General features: G+C 53.6%; 1 protein-coding gene across 3 annotated transcripts in view; it reads left to right on the top strand.

Annotated features, from left to right (window-relative positions):
* The window catches only part of LOC311533129, a 74160-nt gene that overhangs the window by 46627 nt on the left and 6779 nt on the right, over positions 1–20754 (top strand). For all 3 annotated transcript variants that reach the window (XM_084652277.1, XM_084652278.1, XM_084652279.1), the window contains 7 exons: positions 7298–7366; positions 8774–8833; positions 13141–13233; positions 14389–14561; positions 15890–16130; positions 17156–17348; positions 18008–18201. In XM_084652277.1, the coding sequence (XP_084508403.1) occupies positions 7298–7366; positions 8774–8833; positions 13141–13233; positions 14389–14561; positions 15890–16130; positions 17156–17348; positions 18008–18201 (1023 nt within the window). The remainder of the gene's footprint in view (positions 1–7297; positions 7367–8773; positions 8834–13140; positions 13234–14388; positions 14562–15889; positions 16131–17155; positions 17349–18007; positions 18202–20754) is intronic.

Genomic DNA, 20754 nt, shown 5'->3' with positions numbered 1-20754 from the left:
TAGCTGTGATTTTCTAGCCTATTTGATGTTTGGGTTTTTAAAGCTCCGTTTCTCTTTGTCTTGAAGAGACTGATCATTTCTCATCCCAAACTCCTGCTGAGCAAAGTTTTTTGTCTGAGAATTTCCTCAACGTTTACTCAGTAACCAAGTTCTGTTAAAAATACCAGGGGTGTGTGTAGCAAAGCAGGGGCTGCAGGCAGGGGGTTGTGTGTATAGAGCACCAGGAATCCAGGGTCTCCCAGGCCCTCTGGGGCTCATGCAGGCCTTAGCCAGCCTAGAGGGCCCCACCCACTTCAGTCCTGGCCCTTGCAGGATTCCTCAACCCCACAGGAGGGAGACGAGGGACCCAGGGAACGGTTGCAATGAAATTCAGGTGCTGTAAAGAACCGGCACCGTCAGTGCAGAACCCCACATGCAGGTGGAGCTGGAGTAAGAGCAGTTGTTCTGCAGCACGAATTCTCCAGCCCTCTAAGCTACAGGAGATGTGGGGGGCTGCTATGAACAGGTCCCAAATTCCCCGACGGGGTGGCACCATCAGTCAGTCTCTCGCCATTACATTACAGCCTGGCCTGTGGGAGCTGAGCAGAGAGCCCCCACACCTCAGCACTGGCTGGTGAATTGCTCCCCACGCTGAGAGTCAGGACGCCTGGGTTCCCTCTGTGGCTCTGGGGTGCAAATGGGTTCAAGCAGTGAGATGCAGAGCTGCCATGTTCTCTTCCTGGCTTTGCCCACAGTTCTCCCTGGGGGGTGTTTCGCTTTGCTCTCTGGCCTGAGCCAAAAGCCTTCCACTTCCCTTGGAAGCTGAGAATGCCGGCCCCCCAGGGTGACTATTATGATGTGTAGGGGGTGGCCTGTTCCCATTAACCCTTTCATTCCCAGGAACCGCCTTGCCACAGGCCAAATGGGCCTCCTGGAGGAGAGCTAAGAGGACTCTCACAGCTAGTGGCTCTGAGAGACCCTGGGGAAGGGATGAGGCTTTTTCCTGTTTTGGCACCATCCAGCTGGGATCTCAAAGCATCTAAGCTTCTCAACCCCCCCAGGGGAGAGGAGGGTTCCTGTCCCCCAGCACAGATGGAGAAAAGTGGCAGAACAAAAGAGAATGGGGGAGTCGTAACTCCCAGCTTCCCCCTCCCCTGCAAACACACGCACTCCACCCCACTCCCTTCTCTGAGCTGCAGATAGAACCCAGGAGTCCCAGCACCCCCCTCTCTAACCCACTAGACCCCACCTCCCGGCAGTGGGCATGAAACCCAGGAATCCTGACTCCCAGTCATTCTAACCATTGAACCTTATTGCCATCTAAACAGCAAGTAAGTTGCCGTTAAGAGCCCGGACGTCTCTATTCTGGTTCCCTTTCCTCTCCTGAGCCACCAGCCACTCACAGTGCAGAGGCTATTGCCACAGATATAGATGAATATGATTACCTGTTATCCACCTTAACCACTCTGCCCCGCTGGTTAGTGTTAGCGGTGGGATCAGACCACATTCCCAGCTGCTAACCCAGACCTAGGACCCAGGACCCAGGTAAGAGCCACTCATCTTTATTTGGGGGCAAAACCCATGTCTGGGGACTATGATTCTTCGATTCCCTAAATCACCAAAAGTAGGCGAAATGGTGATAAGTTATTGCGCGTGTAGCTCCGACTGAGATCAGGGCCCCATTGGGCCAGTCCCTGCCCCACCTGAGACCAGGGCCCTGTTTTGCCAGGCTCTGCACAGGCACAGTGAGAGACGGTCCCTACCCTAAAGAGTTAAAATCGAAGTAGACGTAAGGCGGAAGGGGAAACTGAGGCACAGAGAGGGGACACAATGTGCCCACTCTCTTACAGCTGGCCTAGGGCAGCTCCAGGAGCCATGAGTCCCAGTGCAGTGTTTTAGCCACTGGACCACGCTGTCTCATAGTAACTTCTGCTAGCAGTGATAATACACTGGGGGCTTCCCAAACACAGGATGAGAGACAGCCTCTGCCCAGAAGAGTCCGAGTGTAAACTGTGGGTATGGGGACCGAAAACTGCAGGGTAACATCGCTCTGAGCCGTTAAACAGCGGGCGTGCCCCAGCCCTGAGATGGCTGCAGTTCTCTACTGCTTGAAACATTCAACCAATAGGAGGTTGTCAAGTGGTATGAGGTCCTAAAGGGTAGATTCAGAACATGTCTGATTAAATGACTGTTCATAGAGGGAGCATGGTGTTTTGCTTAGAGCAGAGGGATCTGGGAGTCAGGACTCTGGGCTCTATTCCTAGTTCTAGGAGAGAGGTGGGGGTCTAGTTGGTTACAGTGGCAGGGGGCTAGGAGTCAGGACTCTTGGGGTCTAGCCTTGTCTGTTGGAGCAGGGAATCAGGACTCCTGGGTTCTATTCATGGCTTTGCGAGGGGAAATTTATTTTCAGACATACCCTGATCATCAGAGCCTTGCTGGCTAGTTCCCCATTGCCCTGAAACTGTGTGCTCAGAATGGTATGATTACATCAGGATTGGCTCACTGGCTGTAACCAGGGTGTGGACGGAAATAGAGGCAGAGAAGAGACCCAGATAAAGGGTCTTAGGCCTGGTCTACATTACAGACGTCTGCAAGAAGGCTGAAGATGGTTCCTTATTCCCAGTTCCTTATTCGTGGTACCAGCTCTTTTTTCATGGTACCAGCTCCTTATTCCTGGTTCCCAGTTCCTTAGTCAAAGGCCCAAATGATTTACAGATACAGCCGCATAAGATAACATTTCATCAAGCCATGTGATTGAATGAGAGAAACATTTAAATGACGAATTACTTAATTATTTACGAATTACATACTCAAGTAAAGCGCTGGGCTTTTATGGCTTGTACGCAGGGCCACCCGCGGGGGGGGGGGCAAGTGGGGCTATTTGCCCCCATGAGAATATAGTATTGGATAGTATTGCAACTTTTGTTTTATGGAAGGGCCAGTGGCGTAGCTAGGTGGAGCGAACAGGGGGAGCGATCACAGAAAAGGCACCACCCACTGCGGCCCTTCTACTCACTTCTCCTGACGGGGCAGCGCTCCAGGTCTTCGGCGGCACCTCGGCAGCGGGTCCTTCAGTGCCACCGAATGCACCTGGAGCGAGTGAAGGACCCGCCACCGAAGACCCAGAGCGCTGCTGGGTGAGTAAAAATTAAAAAGGTGCTTAATTAATTAAAGGGCCTCCGAAATCGCTTTGCCCCGGGCCCCCTGAATCCTCTGGGTGCCCTGCTTGTAGGTAACAAAATAAAGCATGAGTCACCCTAATTGACACCTCCCTGCAGCCATCAGGCTCTTCCGAAGGAGCTGGGAATTGCCACTCGCTGCCCTGAAGCTTCATTCTTGAATAACATGCTGCAAAATGTCACACACGCACCCACCCCTCAATTCCATTTTGTGTTGAGAGTTTGAATAAGGAACTGGGTTTTGACTGGCTGGTATGTGACGAAACAAGTCTCAGTGATATGTCCCCGCAGCTGTGAAGCTGTTCTGATGTCTCTGAGACATGGACCTCCCTGGCTTGCAACATTTTCTTTGTGGAAAACCTGTGGCCCATGTCACCAGCCCTTCCCTTCAGCAGGGTCCCAGGAGCAGCAAATCTGGACGTTTCAGGGGGTTAAGCTGGGGAGCCCATGTCTGCAGAGGGTGGGGACTTGGCGAGTGTTGTGTTTGTCCCATGTGCTGGCTGGTTGTTCTCCGTGGGGGGTTCTGGGAATGGGCTGCAGGCCCCCTGAACTAGCCTGATGCAAAGGTCTGTTTGTGTTTCAGTGAGGCCCTTGTCCCTGGGACCTCTGGCTTGGAGCCATGTTGGGAGTCTGAGGAGTTATTCGCTCCTGTTGGCGAGGGAGGGAGCTGAGCCTTGAGGTTTAGTATATAAGTGAGGTGACGTGAACGGGAGTGGCAAACAGTCTGAGTTTCGAAGGGAGTGTGATTCCTGTTTTAAGTATAGCTCTCCACCAGGGAGCAGATATGGATGAGGAGAGAACAAGTGCTGGGACCTACCTTGGACGTGCTATGTTTTCCTTTCTGCCAGAAGACAGAATAGATACCAGGTATATGAAGTGCAAGCTGGTGGCCGTACTGGAGGAGAAGACACATGGTCAGGAAGCATAAGTTGCAAAACAACGAAGACTTCTTAGACAACCAGAGTTGGAAATCATTTTCACAGATGCCACAAGGGGAAGGATCAGTGATAAAGGAATTGGATATAGTAGGAACCAAAGAGGTAGACAGGCTGTTTGTGACCAAGAGGGGAAAGAGCCAGGAGGCATTCAACCTGACTAGAAGTATCAAAACATCTTCAGATATTCAACAAGTCAACTGCGGAAGAACGTGTCTCTGGAGGAATGGAATAGAAAGCTACAGGGGACATACCTGAAGGGTGTCATTGCAGTTTGAAATAAACAGCAACCAAGCCAGGTTCTTCTACCATCCTAAGAATGTAAACAATTGGTGACTCTATTAAGAAGAGCGGATGGAGAATTCAGCCATGGAGACAAGGACAATAGGGCAGTGTGCTATCTCCCCGCAGTGAAGATACGAGATGTAACCATAACATTGGGTGGGATTATGAAGTTGTCTCCACTGATGATGATATGGCATCACACAGAACTACACATATTATAGAAGACCTCAGGCACTTGGAAGGGAGCAGAAGGAAAGGAAAGGCCAGATGATCTTCTCTGAGATCCTACTGGTCCAATGAGCGAGAGAAGGCAGAAAATGCTGGAGGTGAGCTGTTGGCTGCATGACCAGTGTGAGGCTGAAGGTTTTGGTTTTGTGGAACACTGGGCCACATTCCAGTGGGAAAGAGGGCTGTACAAACAGGATGGTCTGCATCTCACAACTAGGGGGACTAATCTTCTCTGTTGGAGACTAGCTGGAACTGCTCTGAGGGCATTAAACCACCAGTGCAAAGGGGAGGGTGCTCATAAGGCTAATGCTGTACAAAACTCAAACTCACGATGTCCTGACCAACTTGAATTGATGTGGCAAAAACGTGAAAAGAGATTTTTCAATTGCTTCTATACCAATGCTAGGAGTCTGTGTAACAAGTAGGAGGAATTAGACATTCTCATTGATGAGGAAAACATTTATATACTTGGCATTACTGAAACCTGGTGGGAGAACCCACCTGATTGGTTATAACCTGTTCAGGAAGAAGAGAGTGGGTAAAATAGGTGGGTTTGTGCAGTTGGCACTCTCCATTAAAGCCCCCATAACCTGTGTTAGTTTTATTGCTAACTCAGAACTACAGGATCTTGCATGCATGTGGATCCACATGCTAACAAACAAAACCAGGGATGGGGTCTGTTACAGGTTACCGAATCAAACCAGAGAGCAGGATGAGTTACTCCTTACAGATGGGTGTTTAATATGTTGGCTGAAGTGTTGTTATAATGGGGCAGTTCTATGTGGGAGACATAGGCTGGAGCTCTCATGCAGCTGGCGATAAAACCTCATTCCAGGTATTAAAAATGGTAGATTTATATTGATTGCAGGACATATTGCACCCAACATGAGGTAACTATGTTGGTCCTCACTATGGCAGATCAAGATTAATCAGTCATGGAACTGAGTGATGGTGGTTGCCTAGGGACCAGTGATCGTGACCTGATTATTTCACTATGGACACACAGAGGGCAGGCCCAACCCATAATATATGCACTTGGTGCTTCAAGAGGGCTGATCTCTCAAAGATGGGGAACATTTTGAGTGAAATTGATTGGGAGAAAAAATTAGAAAGAAAAATGTGAATGAAAATTGAGACTTCTTTATGAAGATTTTATTAGATGGACAAAAAAGCCATGCTACCAGATCAAGAAAGAGGACAACTTTGGTCAAAAGTCCATTCTGGTTCCGTGCTGAAGTGGAGGCAGCATTTAGAAATTAAAAAAAACAACAACATATGATATACGGAAGAAAGAGGACATAGCAATCAATGTAAATGAGAAGTTATGATGTGTAGAAAATTGATAAGGGAAGCTAAAGACATCACAGAAAATCCATGTCTGGCAGGGATAAGGAAAATAAGGAGTTTTAAAAGAATATTCTGAACTAAAAAATCCCAACAATGGTATAGAGTATAGGCATATTACTAGATGGAGATAGTAAAATTGTTAATAATAATGCAGGAAGGGTTCAGTAAATATTTCTGTTTTGTATTTGGAAAGAAGCAGGATGATGTATTCATATCATGAGGATTGATGAACTACCTTGTTCCAGCTCATCAGCAGGCCCTAATAACTTGGACCCAGGAATCCTAAAAGAGTTGGCTAAGGAGATCTTTGTTCCTGGGAAATTCCAGAAGACTGGAAGAGTACTAATGTTGTGCCAATATCAGAAAAGACAAGCTGTATGACCTGAGTGACACTAGACCAGTTAGCCTGATATCAGTCCTAAAGCAGAGAGGCACAACTCACCCCACTTTGCTCTAGGCTGACCCTTTGCAGACTGACTGCTCAAGCCCCAGATCGCACACTTCCCTACAGAGACCCATAGCTTGCAAGCAGGCCCTGGAAACCTCTTACTGTTAAAGTGATAGCTTGTTGTGTTTGCACAGTTTCAATGCACACACTTGTTTCGCTTAGGGGGGCTGGAATAAGGTATACCAGTACAATGTGCAGTGCTGCAGGGAGTGGGGACGGGGGTTCGGTATGGGGTCCTCCCCTTGCAGGCAGAGTGACCCCAATGCCCCAGCATGGCTCTAGGGGGTGCTGTGCTGAAAGGGCAGGGCGCTCAGTAGGGGGTGTTCTCCCCTTATGTGTGGTGCTTTGCTGTTTCTAGCTGAGACACTGAATGAGGACACTGCCCCCTTGTGGATGTCATACCCTGGTGGCTCTTTCCCAAGTGGTCAGGATGTCCCCAGAGCCCCAGTCACATCCCAATGTGGTTAATTCCCTTCCGCCTTCCTAAATCCCCTGGCAATGTCAGCTCCACACAGGATCCTTCTTCTGGTTCTGCCCTGAAACTGCCATTCATGTTGCTACAAGCTGTCAAGCAGCTGGCATGCCCTGCCCCGCCCCAGGGGTGGCTGCATTTCACCTGTGAGGGCATAACCACGCAAAACTGGCCTGCAAAGCATGCTGGGATGGAAATGCAACCACTCCTTGCTCTGTCAGGCAAGTCCGCTGAGCTATGTTCTCTTCCTGGCTTAGAAAATGCTTTACAAGGCCCATAGGTGTAGAATACCTGGTCGTGATGCGGGCTAGAGAAGATGCAGCAGACCCTGTGGCCAGATGCTGATGGAAATGCAGGGACCAGATGAGCTTCCCCAGAGAGATGATTCATGTGATTAATTTCTGGCCCTTTTCCCTACTCCCAGACCTGATGGAAACTCTCTTCTGGAAGAAAATGGCCTCTCTTCTGTTGCCTGCATTTTGCCTTTTGAGCGGTGAGTATAATGTGTGCACACACACGCGTGCACACAGCCACCGCACACACCTGTGGTCCCCAGGAGGTTTTGTCCAGAGCACCTTAGAGCTGGTCTTTGCTGCAAAACAAAATCATAGAATCATAAAATATCAGGGTTGGAAGGGACCTCAGGAGGTCATCTAGTCCAACCCCCTGCTCGAAGCAGGACCAATTCCCAGTTAAATCATCCCAGCCAGGGCTTTGTCAAGCCTGACCTTAAAAACTTCTAAGGAAGGAGATTCCACCACCTCCCATTCCAGTGTTTCATCACCCTCCTAGTGAAAAAGTTTTCCTAATATCCAACCTAAACCTCCCCCACTGCAACTTGAGACCATTACTCCTTGTTCTGTCATCAGCTACCACTGAGAACAGTCTAGCTCCAGGTGTGTACAGTCTAGCTCCCCGCTGTGTACTTAACGGGGGTGCGCTAATTCGGGTTAAAACAGCAGCAAAGTCACAGCGGCCCGGGTTAGCAGCTCCAGTTAAAACCAACGGGTCAACCCGGACTTGGACTCGAGGTCAAACCCGAGCAGCGGTGTCCGCACTGCTCTTTTAGCCCCCGTTAAGATCGCAGCTCTTGTTATTGCAGAGTTATCCTGGCCTATCCGCGCTGCAAAACGCTACCCATGCCAGATCTATGTTGCTGTACCCACAATGGTGTGATGCTACCCCAGGAGCTGGGATGGGTTTACGGGGGGTATCCCTAAGCCCCTCATTTTCGCGGTTTATTTGGTTTGAAATAGCCTGGGAGTTTTTCAGTGTTTATTCCTAAATGTAAATAATGGGTGAGACTTGGTGAAAAATTGAAAAGGAAGGGCAGGAGGTGGGGGTGCTTGGTCCTGACAAGGTTCTGGCTGGCTGGGGAAGCAGACAGGGCTCTGAGCCATGGGGCTGCGCTGAAGGTACCAGCAGAAGAGTACGTGCATCTTCTCCTGACTCCAGCCACTTCCCAAGCAAAAAATTCCCTGGTTCCCAAAAAGCCAAAATTTGGGTGAAAATCGGTAGAACCCAAATTGTGGCTTTTTCAAAACTATGGGAGTTTTAGGGGGAAAATCAGCAAATGCTGAAAACAAAGGGCTTTGAGTGTAACCAAACCCATCTTGGGTTGGCACAACTGATCTTCCCCATTCCCGGTAGGGCCCCGAGTCAGCAAGGCATTTAAGCACATGCCTGACATTAAGCACCCGAGTACCCCCAATGGGATTTCCGTGGGATCATGTGATTAAAGACCGGCTCTTCCTTAACTGCCCTGCTGAACTCTAGGTAGGGGGGTAGCTGATTGCAATGCACTCTAGTCTGGAAAGGTTCCCTGTCTCCTTGCCCCTTCGGCTGGGTTTGGGGAGGGAAATGTCCGATGCCGAGAAATCAGCTGATCATTGTTTTACAGGAGCCGGGTGGACATCTGGATGGGTGGTCCCTGATTTTGGCAACGTCTACCACGTCTCAGGTGAGTGGGCCTGGTACTCTTTGGTCGGGCTCTGTATCGCAGCATGCTCTCCCTCCGGCAGATGGCTGTGGTGCGAGCACCTCCTGGTGACACCTCGACCACGGAAAGAGCGCTGCCCTGCCCTGTGTTAGGAAACACTCGGGATAATCCTGAGCCCTGACCTGGCACCTCTGATCCGTGGATCGTAAGGTGTTGTACTTGCTGAATTAAACTGCTCAGCTGCTCTGGTTAGTGGGGAGCTAGGCTTGTCCCCACTAAGCAGATGAGGAAATTGAGCACATGCAGGCCCCACGGCTTGGAGCCTCCTTGGGGCTCAACAGGCCTTAATGTTAACCAGAGAGATTAAAAACATCCCTTATAAAAACAGCTAGTGTCCTCCAGCAATCTCCCTTCCCCCCTAGGGTGACCAGATACCAAGGGTGAAAAATCAGAACAGAGGGTGGGGGGATAATAGGAGTTGTCAAGGTCCCTCCCCAACGCTGAACTCTAGGGTACAGATGTGGGGACCTGCATGAAAGACCCCCTTGGCTTATTCTTACCAGCTTAGGTTAAAAACTTCCCTAAGGTACAAACTTTGCCTTGTCCTTGAACCCTATGCTGCCACCACCAAGCGTGTTAAACAAAGAACAGGGAAAGAGCCCACTTGGAGACGTCTTCCCTCAAAAATATCCCCCCAAACCCTACACCACCTTTCCTGGGGAAGGCTTGATAAAAATCCTCACCAATTTGTACAGGTGAACACAGACCCAAACCCTTGGATCTTAAGAACAATAAAAAAGCAATCAGGTTCTTAAAAGAAGACTTTTAATTGAAGTAAAAGAATCACCTCTGTAAAATCAGGATGGTAAATACCTTACAGGGTAATCAGATTCAAAACATAGAGAATCCCTCTAGGCAAAACCTTAAGTTACAAAAAGACACAAAAACAGGAATATACATTCCACCCAGCACAGCTATTTTACCGGCCATTAAACAAAAGAAATCTAACGCATTTCTAGCTAGATTACTTACTAACTTTTTACCGGAGTTCTGAGCTGCGTTCCTGATCTGTTCCTGGCAAAAGCATCACACAGACAGACAGACCTTTTGTTCCGCCCCCCTCCAGCTTTGAAAGTATCTTGTCTCCTCATTGGTCATTTTGGTCAGGTGCCAGCAAGGTTGTCTTCTTAACCCTTTACAGGTGAAAGGGTTTTGCCTCTGGCCAGGAGGGATTTTATAGCACTGTGGACAGAAAGGTGGTTACCCTTCCTTTTATAGTTATGACAGGAGCCTATATAAGAAAAAGCCCCAAATATCAGGACTGTGTCTATAAAATCGGGACATCTGGTCACCCTACTCTCCCCAGATACAGGAGTACTGCTATGGCAAAAGGGAATGTTCTGGGCCATCACTGTCGGACTTAACAGAGACCAGCCGGTCATCTCTTAGCACTTCAACTCTTCTTCGGCCATAGTGGGAGGACATGTCTTGTGCTTAATGCACTGGGGTGGGACTCATGGGTTCAATTGTGGCTCTCCCTGTGTGACCTTGGGCAAGTCGCTGCGTCGCTCTGTGCCTCGGTTTCCCCATCTGTGAAACAGGGATGATGGTACTTTCCAGGGGGGTTGTGGGGATGAATCCATTGCTGTTTTTAGTGGAGATTCTATGGGCTGGGGTCTGCATCAATATCTAGATAGAATCAAATCCTTTCCCACCATTCTCAGCCACAGACAGACAGACAGACAGACACCATATGGGAAGGGAAAGGAAGCAGAAGAGCCTCATCCCTAGTAAGCATGTTAACAAACCAACTCTCTGCCTGCTCTGTCTCCCAGTGCATCTCAAGCCTGAGTCCCCGATGGAGACTGCGTGGTGTTGTAAGCATTGTGTTTGCAATACAGCTCCTAGGCTTCAGGCATGCAGCTGGATCTGTGCCGCTGGACCCATGCGCCCACACAGAGCCCCTTGGGTGCAAGGCTCTGGCCCCTGACTGAGTCCCCAACTCCCCCACGGCAGGGCAGGGGACTGTCTTAATGATTCTGTCTGTCAAGCTGTCTCCCCCACATGGCCATCAGCCTAAGTGATAGGTACAGGTGATGGCAGGACTAGCCTGTCCAGCTAGCTCCTCAGACTCACTGGTGTCCATTCGGCAGTTAATAATAATAATTAATTAATACCTAGCTCTTATCATCATCAGATCTCAAAGTGCTTTACAAAGGAGAATCAGGATCATTATCCCCATTTGACAGATGCGGAAACTGAGGCCCAGAGGGGGCAGCATGATTTGCCCAAGGTCACCCATCAGGCCAGTGGCAGAACTGGGAATAGAAGCCAGGTCTCCTGAGTCCCACTCCCGTGCTTTAGCCATTAGCCCACACTGCCTCCCCGTTAGAGGGAGGCAGTTACTGTATATTACAATTACTGGGAAGTCCTTTTGTTCATTTAAAACACTTCCCAGGAATGGGCACGTGTCCAGCGCTGTTCAGTACCCCGGCCTAGGCTCCTGGGTGAGACTGAAGCTCCAGGGGGTGTTGCCAAGGCTCTAGGCCACACGCCCAGTGTCTCTTGTTAAGAGGAAAAACACAATCAGTGCAGAGAATGGGAAGGAACGGGGGGCGGGGGCGGAAGAGACAGAAAAGCAGCCCCGTAAGCCGCTGGAGCCGTCTAGGAGACCGGAGGGTGGTTCTGTTGTTTACACAATCCGAGGGACAGCTGGGACCTGTTTGCTGGCTCCTTGTTCCAAAACAGCCCCAGTCACGGCCAGCCAGAAAAGGGTCTTTATCTCGCCCTTAGCCCAGACTGCAGCAAACCAGCTCGGCTGACGTGGCTGCGGGAACAGCCTTTCCCAGAAGGCTCCCCTCCTGCATGCATTCCCCTTTCACCGTCCTGGCCTATCCTTCGCTCCCGCTCAGTGTGGCTAAGGGCCAGGGGAGGTGGCCAGGGCATCTCTAGGAGCAGCAGAAGGCGTAATTTCCTGCTCAGGCAGACGTACACTTAGAATCATAGAATCATCGAAGATCAGGGTTGGAAGGGACCTCAGGAGGTCATCTCATCCAACCCCCTGCTCAAAGCAGGACCAGTCCTGAATTTTTGCCTCAGATCCCAAATGGCCCCCTCAAGGATTGAACTCACAACCCTGGGTTTAGTAGGCCAATGCTCAAACCACTGAGCTATCCCTCCCCCCTAAACCTGCTAGCTGTGGTCGAGGTAGCACCCTAAAAGTAGCAAAGTAGCCACAGCGGCGTGGACAGTGGCCCAGGCGAGCTGCCTCACGTACCTAGGATCCTGGCCAGGATGGCACTTGGGCAGCTAGCCCGTGCTGCCGCGGTGACCCGGCTGTTTTCAGTACACAAGCCTGATCGAAGCTGGTGTGTATACATACTCTAAGCCTGGAAATTACACCTCCAGCCGCAGTGTAGACGTACTCTAAGCCAGCTGGGGGATGAATTGGCCCCTGTGGCTGCTGTGACTTTCATCAGCTAGAACTGTCTCCCGTCAACCAGAAATCAGTGAGGGCGTCATGCTCTACCCCCATTCTCTCCCTGCTCCCAACCAGCCCTGTGCCAGAATCAGGGGGTGGAGCCAGGAGGGGCTGCCAGTCCAGGGTTTCCCTTCACCCAGGGAATCCTCAGCTCCTCCCTGAGGGGCAACTTTCGGGTCACTTTGCACCACTCTGGCTCTGGATCGCTCATTAAATTAACATTGTAGCTCGCAGGAGTAAAACTTCCCCCTTGTCTGTTGTCTCTGATGAGGGCATCACTTTTCAGTGTCCGAACAGTGAAACTGGCATAACCCGGCCTCTGGAGAGTGCAAGGAGGAAATCACCACCGAGCAGATTCGTGGCGAGAGGTTCTGGGATGGGAAGGAGCGGCAATGCCAAGGACAGTGAAGTGGCTTGGCCTAATTTCCTCTCTGTTAGGCCAGGCTGCTCGGTGGCTGCTTTCGCTGTGGGGTCACAGTGCATTTTCCGAGGGGGGCGCATGGAGCGGCCTGGGTCTCGTTGCGCTGCTCGTCTGTAGCTCAGAACACAGGGAGCAGCCGGGTGCACAAATCTGCATCTCTGGGAGCTCTCGGTGACGGAGGCCGGACTCCTGTGGGTGTGAAATGGGGCAGAAGGGGAATTCTGTCCTGGGTTAACGTCCATTACAGGGAGCTGGCCCCAGTGCCCTTGGTGTGCCCAGAGGGCGGCGCCGCACATGGCTTGAATTGGGCATGGCTGAGCTCATCCCACGTCTGTACGGTGAATCCATACTAGAGACTAGGCCTCGGCCCTCTGTCTCAATGGCATAGACTTGGGCTCATCTGGCTCCTGTTCTGGTGGCCTGCAGGGGTTATCGACCTGCCGTTCGCTGAAATCCAGGAGCCCTTCGAAGCCTGGTACAACCTGACGGGAGAGAAGAGCCGGATCCAGTACTACCAGGGTAGGCGTGCTGGGCACCTGGTCTCTCTCCGCTCCTCACCAGGGGGCAGGGCCAGTTCCCACCATTGGGGCCAAACTCGGAGGTGACGTATTGAATGCTGTAAAGGAGCCCCAGGAAAACCCCACCCCTCAGCCTGACGTGCCCCCACATCCCACTCCACGAACGAGGGTAGCCTGATTCGACTTGCTGCGACTTGGGGCCTGATCCAGAGCCCAGCGGGAGCCTGTCCATTTACCTCACTGCGCTTTGGGTCAGGGGATCCTCTGAGCAGTGGGGGAAGGAATGAGCTAGCAGAGAGGGGCCCTACATTCCCACAGCTGTTCAGTGTTCCCTTGGCTCCTCTTTCTCCTGGCCCCCTTGGGGTGTGAGCGGGAGTCGTCCCCCCCCATGCAGAGGGCTGAGTGCAAGGAGGGGGTGCATGTTCCACCTCTGCAAATGGGTGTGAGCTGGAGGGGCTGCAATGCACCCTAGGTGGTAGAGGGTGTAAGTTGCTCCAGGTGGGTCAGTTGCAGGGGTGCCAGAAGCAGGGGCAGGGAAGGGGGAGCACAGGGCCATGCCCCCCCTTTTTACTGGCCATAAGGGCAAACAACAAGGGGGAGGGGGCAAAAAGGAATGAGTGGGGTGCAGGGAAGAGGCGGTGCAGGAACAGGGCCTCGGGGGGCATGGGCAGTGTGTGTGGGGGGTCTTGGAGGGCAGCAGGGGGCAGGGCCATAGTTCAGGCACCTATGGCCCCCCCACAAACACATTTTTAGAGCACTTCCGCTGCTCCTGGTCTGTTGTCTCCCTGGCAGGGGAACACCCAGCTCCCCACAGTCTGGTGCTCAGCCCTCGCTTTCCCTCTGCTGCTCAGCCTGGCATGGCTGGGCACAGAGGGGATAACGGGGCAGCCAGGCCCATCGTGGCTATGGACTGGCTGCAGGGAGTTCAGCATCACACCAGCTCCTAGGGCTGCTTCCCCATCTCCCCGGGATCTGCCCCAGGTGGGTGTAAAAAGCTACGGACAGTGACGCTTCTCAGCTTGAGAGTTAAACCCTTGGTACCATTCCCCCTTCTCAGCCTGCTCAGGGAGAGGCTAAGACCCTGGCGGTTTCTCCCCTTCCCTCGCTGGGCCCATGAAATGTCTTGCCCTTCCCGCATCTCTTCCCTGCCTCCTAGGGCAAGTGATCACCTTCCAATATGGGGCAGAGAGGCTGTTTGGTGCCCTCTACAAGATCACCCCAGAGACCACCGAGCTGGAGCTGAACGTCCAGAAGTGCTTCCGGATCAGCGGCAGCCCCAGGAAGCGTATCTATCCACAGAGCGTCCTCCCCAGGCTGGACGGCTTCAAGGTGAGGCCTGGCAAAAGGCAGGAGGAAACGCCAGTCGGTCGGGCCTTTGGTTCACAGCGAATGGATTCCTTTGGCCTGGGTGGCTTCCTGGTTTAGCTGGGCAGCCCCCACCCCACCAAGGCTTCTTGTAGGAAATGGCATCTCCCCAAAGCTCGTTAGACCCGGCTAAGTCTGAACCAGGAGCCCAGCCACCCCTCATACGTGCTCCTCTCCTGTGTCCATTTCCTGGGGGCTCAGAAGAAGCTGAATGCAGGGGACAAGCCTGCGTCTAGTCCCTCCAGCGCTCCCAGTATCCTTTGCCGCGGTCCTGCCTGGGGGGAAGGTGCAGAGGGGCTGACGCCTGGCATTCCCCTAGTGCACCTGGGTGGAAAGCAGCTTCCCAGTTGCTGCTGCTGCTCCTTTAAGGAATGCATAGCCCCGAATCAGGGTTGCAGGGGAGACTGAACCCCATTCCCTCCCCCAGGCACCGCAGCTGCTGGTGAAATAACATTCCACCCAGGCGAGCCACTCTCTGGAGGGTCGGTTCCGCCTGGCCGGGAAGCCGAGGGCACAGCTGGCAGCGCCCGTGGAACGCCCATCCCAAAGCGGGCGGGACTGGCAGCTCCTCTGTGGGAGCCAAGGCTAGCACTGCTGAGGGACAGGCTGGAGGTGCATCGGCAGAGCCGTGCCCCGTGCCCGGTTGCAGCCAACGTTCTGTGCGTCAGGCGCCCACCGCCGAAGGCCCCGAAGCCTTTCCAAGAGCGGAAAGCCAGAGTTTTCAGGAATAAATATGGGGACATTTAAGAAACACGTTTTCAGGGGTGGGGGGGAAATAGACAACAGGGTACAGCTTGGGGAGCGGGGAGCCTTTTCCAGTGATTGGGGCAATCGTCATAACATTGTCCAAGGATTGTGGCTTTATACAACTATACACAACTAAGTATCTGGACACGTACTGCAAGAAGTGCTGCTGTTTGGAAGCACGCTGTTTTTTCAATGGCAGCTCCAGGAAACTGAGGCAGGCCCTGAAATCGTCCTGGACATTCAGTTTTCATTTTTGAAATATGAACAAATGTGTGCTTTGGTTTTGCCACCCTTCCTTCTGCGCTCTCTTGGGAGCTGGGCGGCTGGAGAGCAGCAGCTGCTGTACCCACCCTCCCCCTCCAGCTCCCCTTCTCCCCAGCAGTGTCCTCTAGTTGGGAACTTGAAATATGGGAACCCTAGCAAAGGGCCTAAAGGCGATCGCAGTATTTTTTGTGATCTCGCGACCCCCTTTTGGGTCAGGACCCCCAGTTTGAGAAACGCTGCCTTAAGACAACACGGTACTGACTGCAATGTCCCCTCCCCAGCCCGTGCGGGAGGAGTTCTACAAAGGGCAGCTCTGCACCGTGTGGCAGAACGTGTCCTACTGGGGCCAGAAGGAGAACGTCTACACTTTATGGGTGGCCAGCTCCGCCGACGGCCCCGTGCCCGTCCACTACGAGATGCAGGGCTTCAACAGCCTGCTGGACTCCCACTACGACAAGTGCAAGATAGACTACAGCGGCTTCACCCACAGCTACCCAGCCGGGGTCTTGGACCTCCCAAGCAGTGAGTGGCAGTTCTCCCTCCTCCCTCCATGCTGTAGAAGTGCTTAGCTGGGGAAATTCCACAGCCAGAGCTCCCGAGCCTGAGCAGGGAGGTATGTGCCCTGAGTCCTGTGGGGACCCAGGGCCGGGATCTCTGAGCCAGGACGCTGCCAGAAGTAGCCCCAAAACATGGCCAGGAGCTGCACTGGGAACGTGAGCCCACTGGCTTCACTCCTGCAGACCAGGGAAAACCATCACAGTGTAGTGAGTCAATCAGGAGTGGCCAAGTCTCCACGTGATCCTGTTTGGCTGCTGCTAAATCTCCAGGGGTTTGCATTGATCAGAGACGTGGAAACATATGGCTGGTTAATCCTTTCACGGCATGTGCCCCAGCTAATGCTGGTACCAGCAGATCCAGGCCCCCTGAGGAACCATTCAGTCCAACATTCCCACGCACCCACCTTCCCCATGCAACTATGCCCTGCCAACTGGGTGGGAGCAGGGCAGGCCCCTGGTCTGGGGCTGTGTGCATTTACCCCAGAGATCAGCTGAGTCCCACTAGAACGATGGTGTCACTCTGGATTTGTGCCAGTTTGTCCCTGCGTTGTGTGTGTTGGGGCAAGAGTGGATGGAGGTTTCCTGTTAAATAGACCCTGAAATGTGGCCCAGCCAGCGCTTAGATAAAGGCAGGGAGATCTGGATTCACACCAATCTTCATGCTAGCACGTCCAGGGGCCCTGGTCCAGAGGGGAGCCTGTGGCTTGTTGACCCCCTGCAGACACGTTGTCTGAACCGCTTCTCACTGACCCATGGGCTAAAGCTGGCATGCTGAGCTTCTCTGGTGGATTTCGCTCTGGGCAAGGAACAAAGGGTTTGTTTCAGGCTGACGTGCGGTGCTCTATGAATTCTTGGCAGCTGGGTTGTGGGATCTGAGATATTGCAAGTAGGGGGTGGTACAGATACCGGGGGATTGCCGGTTGGTGTCTCTGAGCAATGGCTTTCTGGCACGTGCTGTAACCTCCCCACTAACCTCCGGCTCGGTCCTAGACATGGAGTGCGAGTTTCCTCCAGGAGACGGAGTGGAGCATCATATCCTCGCCAACCCCATGGGGGATTTCATGGGCAGGCAGGCGGATCGAGGCCATCAGCTGTTCCATCACTACCGGCGGGAGTACAGGAAGGAGTACGGCAGCGAGAAGGAGCTCGAGCGCAGGGCACAGACCTTCATTCACAACATGAGGTGCGGGAGCTCAGATATTGGGGCGAGGTAGCCAGGCTCCTGGGATGCTGGGAGGGGGCAGGGAATGGTGGGGGGCAGGGAATGTGTCATCCCAGATTAGCCTTGTTCCTCTGACCCAGCCTGGATGTGCCGAAGAGTCAGGCAAGCCCAGAGCAACATGGGATTAATTTGATCCTGGCCCTTCCCATAATGTCAGTGTCAGGCCGATGCCAGCGCAGGAAACCTCTTCTTGCCCCGGATGGATTAGAACCCAGCTCTCCAGAACTCCACCCCGCTGCCCTGCGTCGCTTCTTCTGAGAACTCACAGAGAACCGAGACGGCCAGAGACAGCTGTGCTCCCTACCCTGCCCCGTGCTCCCCACTCCTAACTAGAATGAAGGCTCCCTGCCATTCACCCTTCTGGCAGTGTAAATGTGAATCACGCCCTGAGTATCTAGCCATCAGTCAGCTGCTGGCTTCATAGCGAGAGGGGAGGAGATGCATGTCTCGGAGCACAGAGCAGTCATCTCCCAACTGTCACTTGACCTAGCACCAAACGGCGGTTATTTAAGTGTGCGTGTGAGGTGCTGCTGCAGGGATGTGCCCGGGGTACACCAGGGCTGCCCACCAGCCAGAGCTGTCCAGCTCCCACTCTCTTCATGGCATCCATCCCCTCCCAGGTACGTCCACTCCAAGAATCGAGCCCACCTGCCCTACAAGCTGGCACTGAACCACCTGGCCGACCGCACCCCAGAGGAGTTGGCTGTGTTGCGGGGGAGGCTGCAGGACCAAACTCCCAACAATGGGCAGCCGTTCCCACTGGCACAGTACGCTGGCATCATCCTGCCTGAGAACCTGGACTGGAGGCTGTATGGTGAGGAAGGCCACCTGTGTCAGCATTGACCACACATCCCCAGGGCTGCTTCACACGCCGACTGGCTGCAAAGTCCTTGTTCTCCCGCAGTCCCCTGACAAGTGGGAAGCACCCTCTGCCTCCAGGCGATGCTGAAATGCAGCCCTTAGGCCTGCTAGAGTCTTGGGCGGCTCCCTGCTTTGTACCCATGTGACGGAGTCAGGACTCACCACCGCAGCACCTCCCGCTGTCACGTCTGGGAATTAGTTCTGTCCTCTGTGGGGCACCCTCTGCCAGTGGTGTCCTGTCTGTCATCTGCTCCCCCATTGGTATCTGGACCCGCAGTGCTCCCTGCTCGGCAACTTCCGCTTCTGGTCACTGCCCTCCAACAGTGCCCCTTAGTCCATCGGAGGGGGAAGAGAGGGGGTTCCTGGTTAACTGCAACTTGGAGTCTAGCCCCTCACATCTGGGGCACATTGCAGTCCAACACTGCCACTCTTCATCAGCCAGGTGCAATGCAAGAGGAAAGGGGGGCCGGGACCCAGGCCCACCCACTACTCTGGGTCCCGGCCCAGGAACCCTCTAGTAGCAGCCTCCCTGCCCTCCTTCTTGTCTCTCGCTCATCTATCCTCCCTGGGCCAATTCCTCTCTGGCCCCTCACACCCTCTAGGCCCCTCCAATCAGGGCCCACAGCTTGACAGGTACCGGGCTGGAGCTTTCCTCAGCTCCCCCAAGCCTGCCCACCACTGCGCTGTCCAGGGTGCTAGGCTCCTTCCCTCAGGAGAGGGACCTTCTCCCTTGAAGGTCTGAGACAGACTGCCCTGCTTTTCTGCTGCACAGCCTTTATATATGGCTGAGCCTGGCCCTGATTGGCTGCCTCCTGCTCAGCCCTGATTGGCTCTCCCACAGGCCCTCCCTGATTGGCTGCCAGTCCGCACAGCCACTCTGGCCTGCCCTAGCCATGTCTCACCCCACCACAACCCACCTTTCAGCTGCCATCCTGTTAGATGGGGCCTGGATGGAGCTTGGGAGAGGGTGACTGTCCCCTTTAAAGGGCTAAGGGTCAGTTGGCCCCTAATCCATGGCATGTCCCTCTAGGCTTCCTGGGACTCCTTGGGCGGATGAAGGCCTAGGGAAGGGCTGAGGCGGGTGCTGGAGGAGAGGAAGAAGGTCCCAGGGGAATCGTCTGTCTCTTTAAGGACCCAGGACCCGGAGCCTTGGAGGGAAGCAGGGGTATGGGCAGGGCTCCCCCCTTGCAGCCAACCCAGATGAGCCCTGGGAAGGAAGGCAGGATATCTGCTGCCTCCTCTGTCTCACAGCGGGAGAGACACCAGCTTGGGGAAGCAGGGCTGCCTGCCTGCTGACCCCTCCCTGGCCAGGGAGGAAGAGGGCTAAGCAAAGAGAGGTCCAGCTAGGAGAAGCTGCTGTAGGCTACAGCTGGCCTGAACCAGCACAGCCCCTGAGAGGAGGGCTGGGGAGAAGAAGGGTGGGGCTCCCGAGGGTAGTATATCAGAGCCCATGAAAGGGGGAGCCAGGGCTTAGCTCTTGGCTCTGGGAGTCAGTTAATGCAGAGAACCCAGAGGGAGCTGAGGGCAGGGAGCCTGCAGGGCCATCCCAACTGGGGGTTGCTCTGTAGATGGCGACCCTGGTGTAGGGCTCCTCCTGGAACAAGTTGTTCTACCATAACTCGACAGAGGGGGGCAGCGACGAGCATCACTCCCAGTTCCCAACACTCAGGAATAGTAGGGCGAATTCCCAGGTCAGCGCGGGGGGGGGGGGGGGGGAGAAGAGACAGGGTGTGGGGCCCTTTCAGTCCTTTTAGTTGGACGGCTTCAGACTAACCAGCGCTGGCTGGGCTGGGGAGAGACGGCCTGAATTCAGAGAGGAATCCCCTGGGCAGGTTACTTTAATTCAAACCCTCCTGCTAGCTGTCTTTCCTGCTGTCCCTGCCAGCCACTTGGCATGTAGGTTACCCAGCATAGGCTGTTGGATGCCACAGCTCCTGGGTGAGTGTCTGACAGGGTGTAGGTTGTCCGGGGGTGTGGCTGCCCACCAGCTGGGGGTGTAGACATAACCCGCGTTGGCAAGCTAAAGCCAGCAATGTAGCGGCAGACGCGGCTAGCCACCCTGGTCGAATCCCATCTGAGACCCTAGGTACGTACTTGGGTGGCTGGCACCTCTTGCCACTTGTCCTACCAGGCCGGCACTGCTGGTTTTAGCAGGTTAGCTGGATCAAAGCTAGCGTGGGTGTGTCTCCTGGAGTTGGAAATGACCCCTCCAGCTCTAGTGTCAATGTATCCCGAGTCATCACTCCCGCATTGAGAGGGCCGGAAGGTGTAACTGGCACCATCTTAGACTCCTCTCTGACTCTGACTTTGGCTTCCCACTGGAATAACCACGAATCCAGCAGTACAAGGGATAGCTTGGTACCAGGAGTGTGATGGAAACTGGACTCCTCCTTCCTGCTCATGACCCACTGAGTCATGTGCGTGGGCCTCTGCTCTCCGGCAAGATGGCCCAAAAGTTTGCCGCTCGCTCTTCATGCTGCATTTCTTCAGGGTAGCGAGGCACCTG

Source organism: Lepidochelys olivacea (assembly GCF_965140295.1).
Source record: "Lepidochelys olivacea isolate rLepOli2 genome assembly, chromosome: 19".
Classification (NCBI taxonomy): domain Eukaryota; kingdom Metazoa; phylum Chordata; order Testudines; family Cheloniidae; genus Lepidochelys; species Lepidochelys olivacea.
The sequence above is the reverse complement of the archived record's forward strand: the minus strand, read 5'-3'. Positions and strand labels throughout refer to the sequence as shown.